The sequence below is a fragment of the Zootermopsis nevadensis genome, unplaced genomic scaffold, assembly GCF_977971745.1.
Source record: "Zootermopsis nevadensis isolate Lab colony 2312 unplaced genomic scaffold, Znev_1.0 Znev_ptg000028l, whole genome shotgun sequence".
Lineage (NCBI taxonomy): Eukaryota > Metazoa > Arthropoda > Insecta > Blattodea > Termopsidae > Zootermopsis > Zootermopsis nevadensis.
This window is the reverse complement of record NW_028259160.1, coordinates 6,284,198-6,303,559: the sequence shown is the minus strand read 5'-3', so window position 1 is coordinate 6,303,559 and position 19,362 is coordinate 6,284,198. Positions and strand designations below refer to the sequence as shown.

The following is a 19,362-nucleotide window of genomic DNA, read 5'->3' as shown; positions in this document are numbered from 1 at the left end:
ACATCAAATCCCTTTTCTTAAAAAATGTTGGAGAAGTCACAATGACTGCTTCTGTAATTCATATGGAAGGACTAGCTTTATCCAGTGGGCAAACCATTCATTTTATGTGAAGACAGAAATAGCCCACACCTAGTGGTGAGGAATAGCTTGATGGGCCCAGTGGATTGGCTTTTCTTTTTTCCTTTTGCCTGAAGACAGGGACAGAGCTAGCTACCAGAACGGTCTACATATTTTTTGTCTAGGCAATGGACAATATCCAAAGAAAATATGCCCACGAGAAACAAATTTTTCTGCCAGATCGTTATTCTACAATAACATTTTTTGAAGAAGAAATGTGATTTAAATTTATTTAACACATTTATGTTTAGGTTTTATATCTAATGACAGATATTTTGGCACAGCCTCTACTTAATTATTATATCCAAGGTTGCATCGGTTATAAAATTGTATGTGTAGGTTTTAGTGCCTCCCATTGGCTGAAGTACTTGGCATACGCAAGGTTGCTAGGTGATTCACTTGCCAACAGAACTGAGCTTTGAGGATTCACCAGTTGGAGAAATTCCCAACTTCTTTTCTTTTCTCCACTTGACAAGTATTTTGACCTTTCTTGCCTCTCTGGCTGGCACGGTGAAATTGAGAGCACCCAAATGATGTTACTGTTTATTCCTGATAAATTCTCAGTATAATTGAAATTTGAAGATTGCAAATAAAAGTAAATGTAGAACAAAGCAGGTTTTTGTTCAGTAAACAGAAGAGAAAGATAAGGAAATTAAAATCTAATTATTGTTTTGGATTTAATGAGAATATTCTCTCTTTTTTTGTAAATACAGGGAGTAATACTGGGCCTTTGCAATTGTAACTAAGTCATTCTCTCACTCTATGGTGCAGAGCCTTTTGTGAAAATTCGGTAGTTTTTCAACTGGCCAGTAAGTTCCCCACTTTCATGGAACCTGGAGCTTCATTATCATGCTCAATAAATCCGATTGGACTACTGGACTGTCATTTAAATCCACTCACATATTTTTCTTAAACCCACTTTAATATCATCCTTCCCTCTATGCACTGGTGTCACAAGTGGATTATTTGCTTAAGATTTATGAGTAGAGTTTTCCCTGCATACCACATGCCTCGCTCATCATATTCGTCTTGATTTAATCAGACGAATTATATTATTTGTAATTTTCTCTATCTTCTATTACGTCGCCTCTCTTAGGCACAGTATTTTCTTCACTCACGTATGTTTTTCCTCCCTTAAAGTGAGATGCCAAGTTTCACACGTACATAACAGCGTCAAGGAGGTACTCGAATCTTATCGGTTGTTTTCAGGATGGGGAGCCTGGCTGGGCCGCCATGAGCGAGCTGCAGGCGACAGTGGAGTTCTCCGTGGAGCTCTACAAGTTCTACAACGTGGATCTCTTCCAGAGAGGGTACAGTGTCTATCATGCCAAGTATAGGTTGCCTGTTATTGCTAGAACTCTTGAGTTTTGTGGTTTTGGGGACATCAGTTCTTAGAATTTTAATTTAGATACCAAATACTAGAAATATGGCAGGAGGCAACCTTTCCACGGCCTCTTCAGCAAGTTTCTTGCCTCTGCAGCATTCATGACTGATCTGCCGAATGCAAATCTACAGAGATGCTGCCACACCAGCCTGGTAGGACGAGATGGATGCTTCCCAGAGCATATGTAGATGACAAAGAAATATATTATATTTGCTTTTTGCTCCTTCTGACTGTGATATTTATTTGTGGTAGAATATCAAAGTTCATTAACACCGTTCAGCGATTTGCTACATGCGGACAGACGGACAGGGACATTGCTAAGCCAACAAATGAATTTTGTAAGTGTTCATCACGGACGTGCCTAAGATCGGTTACAATCACTTGCCTCCATGTCCTGTCAAATTTATCATTAATAACCATATCCGGCAATGCAGTCGTAAAACAAACAGTGAGATTTGAAGAGATTATATCGACGATTTGTTGTAGCGGTAACGCTCCTTTGCTTACCTCGGGAGCTGGTCCAAATCTTGATCGGGCTTCTCACTGCCCTGACTGGGATGTCATTGTTTTCTTCTGTCTGTCTATTCCAGGTAGTACCTTAAAAATATTCCGACCGTTTCCTTCCAAATCCTTATTTATGATCGTCATCACATCTCATTCGACGTCATATAACCAGTTTAGATGAATGAGAATTGTAAACTAATCTAAGAATCAGTAAGTCGATGGCATGTAATATAATTCCTTCAATCTACTGACTACTCATCTCCGTCTAGTATCGAGAGTGAGACTGTGTAGAGTTACCCTCACTCTCTGTTTATGGTGTCGTGCTTAATTAGTCATAAAACATTTTGTCTTTTCACTACAATTATGAATATTATCCATTGTCTACAGTGTGTATGCAAGACTTAATATTCATGACGTTTTGGGACTTGGTCTAGTCCAGTCTTTATGTGTTTATCATATAACAAATTTTGTTGATTTTATTTTTGAGAACCGAAGGTCACGAGTATCTGACACCGGTGCTTTGTAGTCGGGATGTTCCGGGTTCAGATCTAGGCCTGAACGCTGACTATCGTGACAGTAATTCTACTTAATCAAAGCAATTATCTGGACAGTACCTTAAGTTATACCACAACCTCTTCCTTCCATAGCCTTTTCAATTTATTGCTCATTAATCATTCTGTCATTCGACGCTATGTATTCTGAGCTGTTAACGGTATCGTTAAGTAAGCCACAGTGTATTTCCAATGTAGAGAGCAATGTCTTGCTTTAAACACAGATATCCATTCGAAGAGGACGTTACAGATACAGATCACGTTTGATAGCGACATCTTCATTTTATTCAACCATTACATCAGGACGTTTTGCTTAAAGTAATCATGAAACTGGTCGCCCCTTGAGTAGTCCGCTCATACTGTGAACCACTGACACAATTAAATTAAAATGTCAGAACACAAAGGATTAATATTGATAACAAGGGAATGGGCAGCGAATCCACCAACACAAATCGGGGATTCGATGGTCCCTAGGGCCAGGCAAAGGGGGAACAAATCCTGTCACCACCAGGCTTCGGGGATTCATAAGCCCAACACGTGTTAAAACTGCCACATTTCACCTCGCATTTCTCTGGTACGTCATAACTTTCTGGCTGGAGGCGTGAGGGAAATGGCTTGATTTTTTTCCCATCACATTTCATATACACCCGGTGCACAAAGTGGATACAAATGTAAAGGAATTTACCCGAATATTTTGGGGTGACTTTCCTTGCCACTGTTACCCGTAATATACTAACTTCATGTAGCATAATATTTGTTCTGTTGCTAATATGACTTCGCTCAGCTGGTCAACAAATTTGCCGCTTCTTATGGGACACTGATGCTAATTGCAGTGCTCAAAAGAACCCGCCTCTGGTCCCTATTCAGAGCTGGATCAGTTCAGTCAGCTTTTTAATATTATCCACTCATTATGCTTAAGTCTAGAAGTGATTTCAGCTTTTGCAGCCAACATTTTGTATACATTTCTCATGTCTTACGTTTTGCTTCCTCCTCCCATTTCTACCTTATTTATTTGTTCAGTTTAATATTATTTGTTGGCGATCACAAATCAAGAAGATTTCTGTCTTCTGGGTTGTTGCGCTGTGCAGTCTGGTCGATGTTAACCAACGTTTCAGAGGTCATACTGCCTCCATCATCAGGGCGATGATCGTCCTAATGACGGAGGCAGTATGACCTCTGAAACGTTGGTTAACATCGACCAGACTACACAGAGCAACAACCCAGAAGACAGAAATCTTCATACTCACCGCTGTGAAAACCTCAAATCATACGCAAATCATGAAGCTTCTTATTATGCTGTAATCTTCAGTCTCCTCTTACTTCCTCTTTGGCGTCCAAATATTCCCCTCAGCACCCTGTACTCAAAGTCCCTCAATATCTGTCCTTTCCTTCATGCGAGAGCTCAAACATCTATTTAAATTAAAAGTGGTACTTAATATATGTAAAAATATAAATGTATCTATAAAATTTCTCGGATTGGCAGATTATGTGCCATCTGACCAAAACCTTCTCTGTTTTGAACGCATTTATATGAGCGGCAGACACCAAACGTAAACGACATGCCTGTTTGGCTTTTGATTCTTGTTACGTTCATCACCACCTTGTCTATACCGACTCTGTAGCCCTGGCCGATGTCTAATTATGATCAGCTTTGGCAAGAACGAGGCGTGTGACGTTCCTAAAGTCCTAGTAACATGCCTGTGTCCACATGAAATTAACATCAAGGCCAGTAAGTGATGCAGAATCGCGTAGAACTTGTTGATACGATACTTCATGTACCTACTTCCGGCTCGAATACGCCCTTCCACTCTTGTGCCACCTAAATGACAGCCGAGATAATGTTTAATTTATTGTGGAATGAGCAGTCAGGCTTAAATCATGGTGTACGTGTAACAATTTTTGCGCTGTAATTGTTTAAATGCCGTTGTTGGTTCAGAAATTGGTCCTCTTGTCACATCGCAGACTTTTGGAACCATTGAGATATGGAGTCCACATCCAAACGTGACAGTCCGGATCTCGATACCCGCTTCGGTTTGGGCACCTGATAAGGGAATAATGGTCTTCCTTCATCTGAGTTGTCCCCACCCCTGCCTCTTCTGTCTGTGGAATTTGGCAACGTGGCGCCTCCAATATCGATCAACTGGGGCACCGAACTCAGGAGAGAGAGAGAGGGGGGGGGTGCAATCCGAACGAGGGTCACGATGTTAAAGCCACCACCGACTTAGATACACGTGGTAAGGTGGGGGTGAAACGTGACATTTTACAAGTTCAGCTTAGTGATGAACCTACGCTCTTAAAATCTGCAAACCTTCCTACATGTTGGAGACGCCTGCCAAAGCCCGATTTCTCTGGCGAAGCACGAACGCGTGGTCCATGGTTAAGACCTCCAACGATACGGAGTAAGACCCGTCCGGATGTATGAAATATTTAATCTGCCGAGAGGGGTCTAGGTAGTCCACATTCCTCGTGACATAATCATGTACGTGTGTCTCCGCTTGTAACTTTCGGACCAGTTGACGAATTTTAATTAAATTTTGTATGAACAACGTACCGCCAGAGTTCACACCACTCTTTTTTGTTTTTTAATTTCCTGCCGTCAGTAACACGTACATGGTGACCGCTGCCACTATTTAATGTTGATGCTCCAATGCAATATTTTAGTACCTGTGCATGTAATATCCGTACTACTTTCTTTACTTAGGCGTAGAGGATTCTGAAAACCATTAATATTATATCTGCCGTGCTATCTTGCCACCCAGCCGACGTGGATTCTTAGCCCTTGAATACAGTCATCTTCTCCGACCCCACCCAACTCGTTTTCTTAACTGTAGCCGTTGTGAATAGGGCTTCCCTGTTTATTCATCTGAAATGAAAATGTGCCCCCCCCCCCCCCCCCCCCCCATCCATCTCAGACTCCGTCACTGGTTTCAATTTCAGTTACAGCTTTGCAGAAGGATGGTATCATTTTCTGATATTTTCTTCACTCTCTCTCTCTCTCTCTCTCCCCCACCTCCAGGTGATATATTTTTAGATTTTGTCAGTAACAGGTTCTTATATTCAGTTTCAGAGGTCGGCCAATATTACACGGTACATTTATTTATCTCAAAGAGCCGAAGCTCATCTTTACTATTTAAGAATTCAGTCCGTACCTCAAAGAAAACACAGCATCTCCATTACAAGGATCAACTTGTTGATGCTGTTTAAGGAAAGAATCCTTGGTGACAGTGAGAATAATACGAAATCCATGCATACAAAATGCAAAATATTGATTGTTAAAGAGGGCGGTATTTTTAGTTACCACTAGGCTTTAAAGGATTTATCAGCTTGATTTGCGTCTTTACCAGGAAACGGTCACTTTCAGCGTGAAATGATGTTTCGCGTTGTAAAGAGGAACTCAGGTTGAACAGAAACCCGTGTAAGTGGGAGATCATTCCCGGATTATAAGCTTATAATCATGACCAAATTAAGGTGAGGAGTAAGTGCCTAGCATTTAGTGAATTAAGTACCGTAATTCATCCTTAGCTTATTTAGCTACGCTTTTCAACTATATTTGCTTGTAGCGTCCAGTGTAATATTGATCATGCATTAGTTTGAAAAGATATGGACAGAAGTCTTTGTGGCCTTTGTTTTTAAGACATGATCGGTCTAATGTTTATTGAAATGTACGTCACCTTGCGATAATGACGTAGACCATAACACCATGGTAAAAATTCACTGGGTTTTGCTTTTTTAGAAACTTCCGGTATGCAAAGCCGGTGCACAATACAAACGCGTTCGCAAGGTGGTATTCCGGACTCGTTTTTTTCTCTTTAGCACTTTGTTTCTTTGTAAGATCCGTAACAGCTCAGTCAGTAAAAGGTCACGAGGTAGATAACCGGGGTCGATACCCGACAGGGATATGACTTTTCTCTTTAACATCACCGAGTCCCAGCTTCCTGTGGAGTGGGTGGGTGCAGTGGACATTGGGGTCTTAGCGCAAAGCAAGAGACGAATGAAACTGATCCGTCACCTCCATCAGGTACCGAGGCCAACAGTACGTTGAGTTTCACATCCATCACCGCATACGCCTTTATTTAATCACAGGGACAGCTAGTTTTTCCTTTACCTCAAGTTCTATTCTTTCCTGGTAGTGGGAGACCACGTTTCACGTCCTTCCAGTATTGCAACCGAGCGTCGCGTTATGTTTGCTGGTTATTACTCCTGTCCAACATTAGGGAGCTACCTGTTTCGAATGTCGGTCAGGGTGTCGTCTGTGCTGACAAGTTTTTCATCCTTTTCTCGTTACCTCCGGGTAAATGATGGGATGTTCTAGAATCTTCCATTTATCACAATTTACATTCGTAATCGTCTCTTCTCATCGGCGCTACAGCCAGTGAAATCAGGATAACATCTGTAAGTAGATCGTGTGTCAGATAGTCCATGTATTGTTCTGAATCATCGTCACATCGCTTTAATTAAAATGACTGTTGACCTCGCGAATGAAGTGTTGCTGATGGAAGAGTCAGTTAAATTGAATAAGTTTCAGAGGCGTTACAGTGATATTTCCCCGACAAAATACATTGCATTTCCACTGTACCGGGTATACAGTTTATCGTTAGACCATCTGTCAGCGATATCTCGCTGATGGCTCCGTCGCTGTGCGAGAAGTGTGTCGTCGGCTCTGCAATAGGCCAACTCAGGATGTAAAATGAAGCTGTTGCAGAAGCGTGTCTAATTTCGCTGTATGTTTTGGAAAGTAAATTAATAAATAGAGGCGTGTGAAACGGTGTATGACATTGGTGTTCTCAGAATGCATAATAAATCTTTATGTGGAGGATTTTAACGTGTGGAATGGATACATTTGGCTCAGAGTAGGGTGATAGAGGTCAGCTTGTGTGTATAATTATGCTTTTGAGTAACTGTCAGCTGTTCCAAGAACACTTGAAGTAAAAAAATAATTTCTCTGTTTTATCGTACAGGTTTAATCTGAAATTCTTTAGGGAGGAAACAACTTAGAAACCCCAGGCGTAGGTGAGAGGATAATATTAAAATGGCTGTTAGACTGTAAAATCCATCGGATTGGCTCAAAATAGTGAACATTGGCGGGCTGCTGTAAATTATTTTTGAATTCTAGGATTCTGTAAAAGGTGAGAACTGTTTGACTAGCTGAGCGACTAATAGCTTTACCAGGATTCTTCTCCATTGACTCAGTAATATACATGGAATTAAGAATGAACCAAATGGGACTAAGGTAATTACAGTCTTGGGTTGCTCGAGCACTATTATTGCGGATTTAAATTTAGTTCCGTGCATGGATCTATTCCCGCGATTTGTATTGTGTTCTGCGTAAATAATAATTGAAATGAGCCGATTTCCTGTGGGAGTCCTGTCATATGATCAGGGATCCGCTTTTCATAATTAATTCTGATTTGGAACAACACCGTCTGTGAAAGCTGAAGAAATAGTAAAATCAAAACAGGTAGAGGCAAATACTTTATTGCGTAAAGTATATGAAAATCCATCTGGAATGTGAGAGGTACTTGGTTGGAGTTGATGTGCTAAAATATTGGACTGTCTCTGCATACTGATCACAGCACTCAACAGGTAACAGGGTGTGGTTAGGTGCCTCGTGAGGTCGATATTGGGGGAACGAGGGGAGGGAGAGAGAGAGAGAGAGACAGGTGGTAACGACCGCAACCAAGTACAGAGAAATTGCTGTTGTCCTAACGCCCATGACCCCGTGGCCTCTCTGTGCCTCTTTTACCGATCAAGGAAGGACTAGACTCTGCATCATGAACTTGGCTCAGCTCAGTTCCACTTAAGGTAAAGTTGTCTCTATTGCTTAACTAAGCGCCGAGTCTTGAAGACGAATGGGCGAGTGAAGGTATAGCTCCACACATTCTTAACTTCGGCACTTGATAAAAAGGTGGTTAGTTTTACGCCAGGGCCACTTTATCCGCGGGGGAAGAACCCAGGTACCCACTGTTTTGCCAAAAAGCGAATTCCCGTTACCCAGCCCATGACGCAGTCGCCATGCTGACTGAGCTATCTTGTTCCGTTTATTAAGATGATCTTCTTGTAGATTGTTGTTCTGTATAGTCCAGTGGAAATTTACCGATGTTTCTGAGGTGCTTGATGGCTTCATCATCAGGGCGAGCATCCTGTATCAGCTTCTTAAGGAGGACTCTCCTTGTAGTTAGCTAGGCTTTGAACCTGCGGTTATCTACTCAGAAATCGAAAGCACCTAGCCAGATCTAAAGTGTCTTCTATAAGTACGCCGTGGTACAGCGGCAACTTCTCCGACACCGAAGTTGTGCGTTAAGTATAACGAGCAATGAGTAGGCGATCATGCAGCACTTTTGTGTTCCTTTAACATGAACATGAAATACGCGTCGAATATAGAAGGGTTGTAACACAAGTCCACGTGGCACTACTACGCAGCAGATTCCATGTTGGTTTATTAATACAAACAACACATTCTTAGTGCGAAGGTAAAGGTTGTGACCTATTTTGAGGTACTGTCGTAGCGTTTCCTTGAAGGGAATGAGGAAAACCATGATAATGTTTAGTCCCTGCAAATATCCTGCATTAGGAAAATGCTATTTTTAGCCTTCCTGGGAGTAACTACTAGACTGAGTAGAAACCTAATATTATGTATCACATCCACTTTCTTAGATTCAAATATTCTCTTAAAACACTCTCACTCTATGTCTACACTAATATTATACCAAGTATACGTTACGCTTGAGTGTATGAGTGCGACGGAGAACAGAACTGAAATCAAGTTCTGACAATGGCGTCTATGGTAGCATTAAATACAAAAGAGGCTGTGGTAGTGCGTATGGTGGGGCCTGGCGGAGTCTAGTTTTGCTGAAGTTTGAAGGCTGGAGACAGGCCGTCGGTATTGAATTAGCTCGTTTGGTAGGAAAATGGCTTCAGTCGCCGTGAAGATGTTTTCACTTTTGATCCACAAGAAAGGATCATTCCCGTCAACTTTGACGGGTTATACTACGCTATTTCACTGTATAATATTTCCAGTTAAGTCACGTCGTTAAGTGGACCGACACAAAGTATCGCCATAATGAAGATTTCTGTCTTCTGGGTTGTTGCGCCTTGTAGTATGGTAGATTTTTACTAACGTTTCAGAGGTCATATTGCCTCCGTCATCAGGTCCATCATCTATCAAACTACACGGCGCAACAACCCAGAAGACAGAAATCTTCATACTAAGAATCACCCTGATGACGGAGGCAGTATGACCTCTGAAACGTTGGTTAACATCGGCCATACTACACAGCGCAACAACCCAGAAGACAGAAATCTTCATACTAAGAATCGCCCTCATGACGGAGGCAGTATGACCTCTGAAACGTTGGTAAACATCGACCAGACTACACAGCGCATCAACCCAGAAGACAGAAATCTTCATACTAAGAATCGCACTGATGAATGAGGCAGTATGACCTCTGAAACGTTGGTTAACATCGACCAGACTACACAGCGCAACAACCCGGAAGACAGAAATCTTCATACTCACCGCTGTGAAAACCTCAAATCATACACATATCGCCATAATACCTGATTATTTCCACGGCAGTACCTAATTCATTTAATAATAATTCTGTGTTACTGAAGCAGCATTTCAGTTAGGTTTCACTTTGTCCGTTGCCACTCCATCATGTTCTGACTTGCTGTTTGCCATGTATACAGGTGTTTAACTTCTGCTCCGCATATATTTGCTTACATGGCTGGATAAACTGATTGTACTGCAGACTTTTCTAATCCGAAATGGAGTACCTAATGATGTGATGTGTATAACACGACACCGAAATTGGGGTAGTGCGGTTCGAATCTGTATATATATTTGTTTCTTCTCTTCAATTTATTTAACAGCGATTTCGACACATTGTCATTATCGCTGATACGTGGTTAACAGCATTCTTTCGTATTCAGGAGATACCGAGTTCGAATCTCGGTAAGAATAGTGACAGGATTTTTGTGGTTTGTTGCCAAGTCAAATACGAAAAATGAGATGTGAGGACTTGTTTATTTATTTGTATTTTCGTGGTTTTTTAACGACGTTGTCAGTGGCTCAGACTATGGAGTATAGCGTAGAATTATAGGATGGTTAAATTTGTTGAATAATGAATTGCGAAGAATAAATCATCACGTGTTTTGGTTTGTGTTTATATATGCAGGTTTTATACCGAGAAGAAATTATAAGAGACAGCGATGTTTATTCGTTTATTTAACAACAATTACTTAATACCAGAGACTGTTTACCGTCGAATTGGAAATAATATGATAATGATTCGTGAATTAGTAAATCATGTGGTGAATCGAGCTTAGCTTTTACAAATTACACAGTTTTACTGTAGATGCAGAATAAAACAGAATGCATATACGTTCTATAGATCCTTTGTAGGCCCAAGCCAAGGATGTAGAACATGTCATAGCACAAATAAAATACTTGTTTCTCATACAAACGTAAATTGCATAGTTTTGACAGTCAGCTACAGTATTACCGTAAAAATATTTGCTCAAGAAAGCATACCCACTATTACTTACGTGTATTTATAATAACTGAGAATTTCTGGTTGAGGTAGATTCTTCTATAGAGTAGGAGTGAGATAGGAGATACTCGTTTAGTTTTGGCTTAAGCTTTTTTATATCGTGATTCAGACTTTATATAATGGGGTAAGAGGCGAACCTGATTGAGGGTGGTGGGTTTCAGATCGAGATTTTACCCGAAATCAACTGATTTAGAATCAGAAACGCCTTCTGTAAATCGGTATTCGGTGTGGTTGAGCATGGATGTGTACGGTGAATTGAAGAAAGCGTTCTTTTCCTCTTTACAACTAATATCCCAGACCGAGGAAAACCTCGATGAACATGAAATAGCTTGTGTTATGATCGAAATTCGATACATACAAGTTCACTTTGCCTGTGCAAGTGAAATGTACTCCGACTGACACAACGTGCCTGTTTGCTGCCCTCTGGCTTCGTAAGGAAAGTGGTCGGTGAAAATAAGCTGTTGCCACAAAGTTCCCTTGAAACGTGGGCCAAGTGCTTAGTGAATAAACATTCCTTGTGACTACTTAGTGCAGCGCTATCGGCTGATTACCAGGATACAGCAAAAAGAGGTCAGTCGAGTGTTTTTATTAATTTTTTCTGAACAGGCATTTTCTTACGTGCATATTAATGTTTTGTTGAATCGAGAATAATTAATTATGTAACTGAGGACGGCTGTTTTGAAGAGAATAATTTATTACTGGGCGTGTATGTGTAGAGCTATGAACCCCTTTGAATTCGAAGGTTTCTCATCGTGTCCTCAAGACTTAGCCTTGAACCACATGAATCCAGTCTCTTCATCACACCCAGTAAACAAAATAAATATACAGTCTACTGACATGAAGGTTCTAGGCCAGATTCTTCCAAAGTTTTATACCTTGCGCCTCCCCTTAAAACATTTCATAAATTTCACGCCCCCTTCCAGAACAAGTGCAAGCAAACAGATTTGACATAAAATTTAGCTATGATAACTAAACTGCCTCAACTAAGCAAAGGATGATAAAAAATGTTTCTCCATATTTCGTTAAAAAAAGTTTTTCATACAAACAACCCCCAGGGGGGGGGGGGGGGGCACACTTTTTGAACCTCTGTTCTAGGCTATGAATTGTGAAGTCTGCAGGCTTAGTTGCTGTCCCGTGGTCGCCGTCTTTGGTCAAAACCCTGACCTAGAGAAGAAAGAAGTAGCGTGTATAAACCACCGAAGGAGGGTGGGACGGATGTGTTGGTAGTACGATCTGTAGCAGTAGAAGATGTAAATGAGATATTGCGTGGTGCGGAGAGAGAAGGAGGAGTGAGAGACGCTGTATCGATCCACTGCATACAGTTTTATGGTTCATTTCGAAATCACTAAAACTCCTGTGAACCCTGACATTAAACTCGTGTATTTTCTGTGAATCGTCATCAGCAGGTCACATTTGCCGTGTCTCGCCCCACTCTTCTGTATCCTCATTAGTATGAAGCTTTACCACAGTGAACTCTGTGCAGACACCTCCTGTCGGCAGGGGGAGTACAGAGGTAAAATTGTACCCACCACCGAAATAACACTCTGTACCAGAGGTTGCCAACCTTTTTTCCGTTAACGACAACTAGGAGAATCTTAAAATTTGTAACGGATACATTTGGTTGTTAATGTAACAGAAAATGACAATTGAAGTAATTGGATTACGAGTAGATTTGTGCCGTGTGTTCTTAAATCAAGATATTCACCAGAACATTGTTTTAGCGCACTCCAGCTCATGAAAATAGCCTGTCAAAGGGATAGGTGAAAATATTTGTTGTAGAAAATGTCTGTTGTTTACGCCCCGAACCTCGCAATGAATTTGCCCTCTGATTACAATCTGTAAACATTTCGACCTGTCGACACGACAGAGATTCGCTTTATACCACGTGTTTGCGATCGTCAATGACTTAAGATCTGTAGGTTTCACGGCGACTAAGAATAACGAATACTTCTCGGGCTACCAGCCGTTTCAGGGTAACCTGAAGACGAAGACGAAGATGGTTCTCGAAACGTTGGTGTTTTCTCAAATAAACTCTCTGACACGGCTGGTGGCCCGAGAAGAATTCATTATATCAATTACTATTCAATATGAATATTATGAATATTATCAAATTCTCGATGGCACCCACAGGCCCCTCCAAGGGGAAAACTGCAACATCGATATCAAAGATAGCAATCTTATCCAAGGCCGTGGTTACAAGTGTGATCATTGTTGCTGAAGTGTGCTCCAAGGTCATTCTTGTAACATTGTGATGAAATATTCAGAGACAGGCAGACACAGACGTGCCAGTCAGTAATGTGTTCTTTATTACTGTAGAAATTAGAACCGTACTGAACCACGAAAATAAATACATAATTATTTAGTGTTTTATATCTGCATTGAGAGCCATCATTTATAAATTTACTTGCCAAATGCATTGAAAAATTAGCTGTCACTTTTAACTGAAGGTAACAGTTTACTTTTCTTTCAAAATGTAGGTAATGGAAAATATTTTACTTTGTAAAGACCCTTACATTTATAGAACAGAATTTGTAGGCAATGTCATTGTTCAGAGGCAAAAGTTATGAAACAAGTTGATTAAACTCTTGTGTTTTTGTGTTGAACAGCTTCTACCAGATCCGCACAGCTCTCCGTGTCTCACCTAAGCTACCCGTCAAGGTGGAGGTGAATTTGCCTCGTAATCAACGTGAGTGTCATCTATTTTTGAAATCATAATTCCAGTTATTTGCAGATATGGGACAAGACTGTCATGATCAGTAGATATGTTTGATTTAGATTGTGCATATGAAGCAACAGAAATTTTTGGATATAAGCAAATTGCTGGACGCTGTCTCTAAAGCAAAGCAGTGATTTACACAGTCTTTTCAGACTTGTGGAGTAGTAAAAACAGCTGTGGGTTTTCTAAAGTCCAGTGCCCAGTTTGTCTCACATTCTACAAGTAAAATAATAATCTGTAACCTCAAGGTGTTAAAATCAAAGGGGTGCCATAATAACCCCACATTGAACATTCACAATTCAAATGTTTTATATATATATATATATATATATATATATAAGAATTTAGCTTGCCAGAAATTACCATTCAGTCTGTTATAGCAAGGTAATGAGTCACCTAATGAGACGGCGAAGGAAGTGTCAGTGTTCAACAGTACTAATTATTTTTCCATTTACTGGGTCTGTTATGAAATGTTTAGTCAAATGTACAGAGAAGCAAAAATTAAGCCTATACTTATTATATCCACTGTTGGTTAAGAAATACTGCTCTAAAGGACTGATTACTGTAGAAGAACTGAGATGTCTGTTTGTGTTTCAGGATCAGAGTTAGCATTTCCAGCGTGTGTGGTGAATGGAACAGGTGTGAGCAAGACTTTTCAAATTCTATACCGCAACGAGGAAGTGCTCCTAGATGATGTCATCATGTTTCGAGCGCACATTCTAGTTGATAGCCATAAGGTGAACGCAAAAGCTCAAGGTGTTTGTAAAGTTCATGTGCAGTATTCGGCTTAAAGTTTCGATAAAGCACAACATTTAAATAAGAATGTGGATTTATTTTTTGTTGAGACAGCGTACCTAAGAATTAATTATTCTCAGTTGACTTCTTCCTATCATGTCATTTCTGAGTTATTCTTAATCATCCTACACTTCATTAAATGCTGTACCATCATAAATAATTGCAAAACCATCCCAGAACATTTCGTTTTTACTGAAAACATGCACTGTGTGGTTCTCTCATATGAAGGGTACTCTTTAATCAGCCTAGAACATTTACGCCTTAAGTTTCTTTATCAGTTCCTCAAAACAATCATGTTCTATTTGTTTATGCCAATATGGGTTCTTGTTAAGTTCACATTAGCCCTTATTACTTTTGCTTGTATTTTATTACCTCCATTATGCTTCTTTATCCTTTCACTGAAAATGTTTGTTTTAACGGTTTTAGATTGAGGATACTCTCGAACGAGCAGACTTCACACTAATGGTAGAACTGTGGTTTACGGATCAAACGTTTGGTCCAGACCAGCATAGCACCATTTCCTGCGTCTCGAGTCGAACACTGCAGCTACACTTCTCTCCCACCAGAGGTCTTCACTATCACCTGCCCGTCCTATTTGACTACTTCCACTTGGCTGCCATAACAATGACCATCCATGCTAGCCTTGTCGCCTTGCATCAGCCCTACATCAAGTGAGTAAAACCAGTACTTTTATTATGCAATTTGATATTTTGTCATGTATATCTCAGTATTTCGTTACAAGTGTCCAGTGGGCAGTGATATAACCTGGTCAAGCTTCAACAGTTTTTCTGTTAACTGTCTGTTAAGGGTAATGATATAAACTCAACAACATTTTCTATACATCTGTGCTTCATCACTTAAGGACAATAGTATAAGCAGATTTCGTAAAATTTTCTATAGGGTTCTGTGTTTTTCTTTAACTGTTGATATAACCAGGCCTTAACAAATTATCTGTAAATCTGTGTGCTGTTGCGTAAGGACAGAGATATAACCAGGCATCAAAATATTTTCAGTAAGTCGTTATGTTAGCACTCAAGGACTTGAATAGCTTTAATATAGATGTACAGAAATTGTGAGTGAAGATGGAAACTGAAAGAAACATGGAACTATGTTACATTTAGTGAGTGGTTATAAAATACACATTATTATCACAGAATTTTCATTTTCTGCCGAAAGGCATCTTAGGACAACTACGTCTGCAAGTCCTGTACTATGTATAAGAGTGTGATATGGATAAAATTCAGCTGATTTTCTCTTCTTAATAAAGGCCGAAGCTCATGTACAAAACATCATTCATTCAACACATGTGTGGACCAAGATATTTACAGTAATATCCCTTCGTAAATGGAATCTGTGTAATGTATTTGGACCCGTACACATTTAAGAAAATTTTAGAACAGCTGTGCAGTCAATGCAAAATTTAGAAATGTTTGGTTCCGGAATCGTCTTTTTTCCGTAGATACTCTTTTGAGATATCACTTTAGAAAGCTTTAGGTGCCATGTGCTTACAAAGCTGTAGCTATTTATGATCTAGATTAGCTCAAAATAGTGGGATTAACATCGCACAGAACATTATGCAGTCTAACTTAAATCTCTCAAACCTGTGTAACCATGCTGTAGGGATGTCTGTGAGAAGTGTAAGCTCTTATTTGAATTTCATGCAATCATGGTGTAACTTATAGCCAGATAAGACATTATTGATTATATATAGGTACTTAATGAATCCTTTCATGTGAAGAATACAGAATATTTCATCCAAAAGTGTTTTCAGAGTTCTGCCTATGTTTCCTAACATGTAAGTGGATGAAATGACAGTTTTATAATATATTACATTGCTTAAAAATTAAATGGATAGTAGATATAAATGAAGAGAAAATAACACACACCATCATCTCCTTTTATTGCATGTTTCTTTATCTGTAATCCTTTTCTCTCTTAATCCATCTGTCACTCAGCACCCCCTCTAGATTTGTGTAAGTTCTCACAGAAAGGGCACAGACCCTGTAGTAATTGAAATTTAGCAATTAAAGTTTCGTGTGAGAGTATCACATGTTTTGAAGTATTGAGGTATTTGGAATATTTAAGATATAATTTTGAAGGGGGCTTGGTGGAATAAAATCTGTTAATAGTAGCAGGTGACCAGCTTGTACTCACTATACTGTGCCAGTCTTAATGAATACTACTTGTCACATGATGAAATAACATGCACATACACACTCAATGTCATGTATTATAAACTAAACATGTGTGCAAGTTAGCCACAGCTAAAGGGAGTGATGCAAGCTTTTCCAGTTTGAAAATCTTGTTCCCTTTCTTAAGTAATGTTTTGTTGTTGTTGTTGTTCCTCCCCCCCCCCCCCCCCCCCCCCCAGAGAACATATCTGCCTTTATTTTCAAGGTAAAATGACTTAACAGTACCCAGGCCTCAGTACTTAGAGTATCAGGCTTCAGGGTATTGAAGAATTGAGGATTTAGATCAGAACTGGGAGTCATTTTCAAGTTCTCTGAAACTAGATGTTGTTTAATCATGTTATGGTTGTGAGATTAGAGTGAACATTTGGATTCTGGTCTTACTGGTTATGACACCATGTTTTGTATGTGGTTATCAGCATTTCTGAGGAACATATTTAGGGTAAAAGTGAAGATGAAAGTGATAGATTCCTTTGAAACATTGATAACCACCTACAAGATTACACGGTGTTATAATAACCCAGATGACCAACATCCATGTTGGAGTTGTATTTTTTTAATATTTTCCTCCAAGCCCTTTTAATTGTTTTAGCAGTTGTGTATATGGTAAGCAGCAGCAGCAGCAGCACTTTTCTGCAGACAAATGTACCAGTATTAAATACCACAATCCAGTGGTCTCAAATGTGAGTTGCAGAATTTGCAATAACAATTATATCCTTTGAGTCTTAAGTAATATTTGCACCATTGTATTTTAATATTATGAATGGTTGAACATCATCAAATACGACTTTTGTGTTGCTGTTCATTATCCACCCTGCATGTTTCAGCCTTTCTGGCCATTTCGGTGACACCCATTTATATTAGAACATAGTGTGTTCAATGCATACATGATCGTTGTTGGTCCTTATGAAGACATCTTCAGTTTTGTAGTGTTTACTACTGCATTTGTTGTTACTTTTTGTTGAGTCTAAAATCTTTAAAATTATATTTGAGTATACTATGCATTTGTCATTTAATATTATTATTTTGGGTTTATTTTTCTAGTGTTTACTACATACCCATGTTTATTTTTGTTGAATATAAAATTTTAAAAATTATTTTAAAATTATGTTTGAGGTTTACCTTCTTTATTGATATTATTGCTTTTAGTTCAACATTTTGTTGTTGCCCGTTTATAACATATTTTATGGCATACTACTGTGTATTCTCACTTGCCCTGTGCTGTGATTTTTATTTGGTAAGTTTCCTTGTGTGGTGTTTAAAGTAGGGTGTAGAATAAAAGAACAGCGTATTGTAACACAAAAGTCACATTGATAGTCTTCATTCATATCATAACCTCTAGTGCATAGAAGATTTATAGATCCTCTATCTTATTCAGATTTATGGTATTTCTGATATATTTAAAAGAACTGCATTTTGCAACTAGGACTTGATGTGATTGTCTGCAGAAAGAAATCATTGTCGTTTAGTGACTGGTAAATAGAATAAGCACGATAGATAATGGTTAGAACACACTTATCAGTTCAATAAGAGTCATTAGGAGTACAGTATATGTGCACATCAATATTCCTACTGGTATTTTGGGTGCAATATGATGACACTTTGTTGTGATGCACTTGCTCCACTATTACAGGTTGTATGTGTTTCCTCCTTTCTTTTACTTCCAGCAAGCACATTATTTTTATGCGTATTTTGTGTCTTCAGAAAGACACCATTATTTATGCAGAGTGACTATGATCTGGAGTATTTAGTGTTAAAACTACTGAATACGTTTTGGTGAAATTTTTTGTTATGGGCCTACGCTAGTTTCGTCAGGCAAATGTGATGAAGGTTTGTATCAGTCTAAAATAATAACCTGTACTTTTATATGAAGCTTTGATTGAAATTTATTTTCTCAAATGAAAGCTCATAAAAATAATTGGTACATGATATAAAATATGGATCCGGTTAAGTTCTTGCGACTTTTATTTAAAATACTTTTTATTGTGATGTATTTTAAATAAATTATAATGGAAAAATTTCTCTTTGATTCTGACTTTTACCTCTTATTATTGTCACAAGAGTGCAACACAAGATGAAAAATATTTGTGAAATATAAAATTTTAATATTTTTGTGTTACTTCCAAATTAAAAACCATTGTTCCCCATTTAGTATTCCACATGCCCTGGATCTGAATTATTTAATGTCATGTAGGGAAAAGATAATGATATTAGCTTTGTTAGCAACTGCATAGCTTAAGATGAATAGGAAGAAATGTATGGGATTGTTTTGTGTTTGCAGTAATTGAACATGAAGACAGTAAATCAATATACATTTGCAAAGATGTACTCCATTATTTTTCATTTTACACCATCCAATAGTAATAAATTCAATGAATATTGTTTCGTTTAGGCTGACCAAAATTCGTGTAAATTTTGTTGTAACCATTGGACCCTTTAAAGGTCTTACACTTTTCTGCTTCACTTGATACCTCTGTTTTGCCATGTTTAGAAGTACGAAAGTAAATAGTGCAACATAAAATTGACAGTATTTGTAAATTGGAATTCTTTATAA

At 38.9% G+C, this 19,362-nt stretch overlaps 1 protein-coding gene across 18 annotated transcripts in view; it reads left to right on the top strand.

Moving 5' to 3' along the window:
- LOC110836020 (protein FAM135A) overlaps positions 1 to 19,362 on the top strand; it is a 49,782-nt gene that overhangs the window by 2,210 nt on the left and 28,210 nt on the right. For 12 of the 18 annotated variants that reach the window (XR_015537508.1, XR_015537507.1, XR_015537509.1 and 9 more), the window contains 4 exons: positions 1,327 to 1,427; positions 13,715 to 13,794; positions 14,422 to 14,561; positions 15,046 to 15,290. Coding sequence is in view for 14 of the 18 variants with exons in the window: in XM_087357564.1 (XP_087213690.1) it covers positions 1,351 to 1,427; positions 13,715 to 13,794; positions 14,422 to 14,561; positions 15,046 to 15,290 (542 nt within the window). In the remaining 4 variants the exon portion in view is untranslated. Of the gene's footprint in view, positions 1 to 1,326; positions 1,428 to 11,316; positions 11,679 to 12,334; positions 12,622 to 13,003; positions 13,024 to 13,714; positions 13,795 to 14,421; positions 14,562 to 15,045; positions 15,291 to 17,400; positions 17,492 to 19,362 lie in introns of those variants that run through there. The other 6 variants (XM_087357575.1, XM_087357569.1, XM_087357570.1 and 3 more) reach the window with 6 other exon arrangements.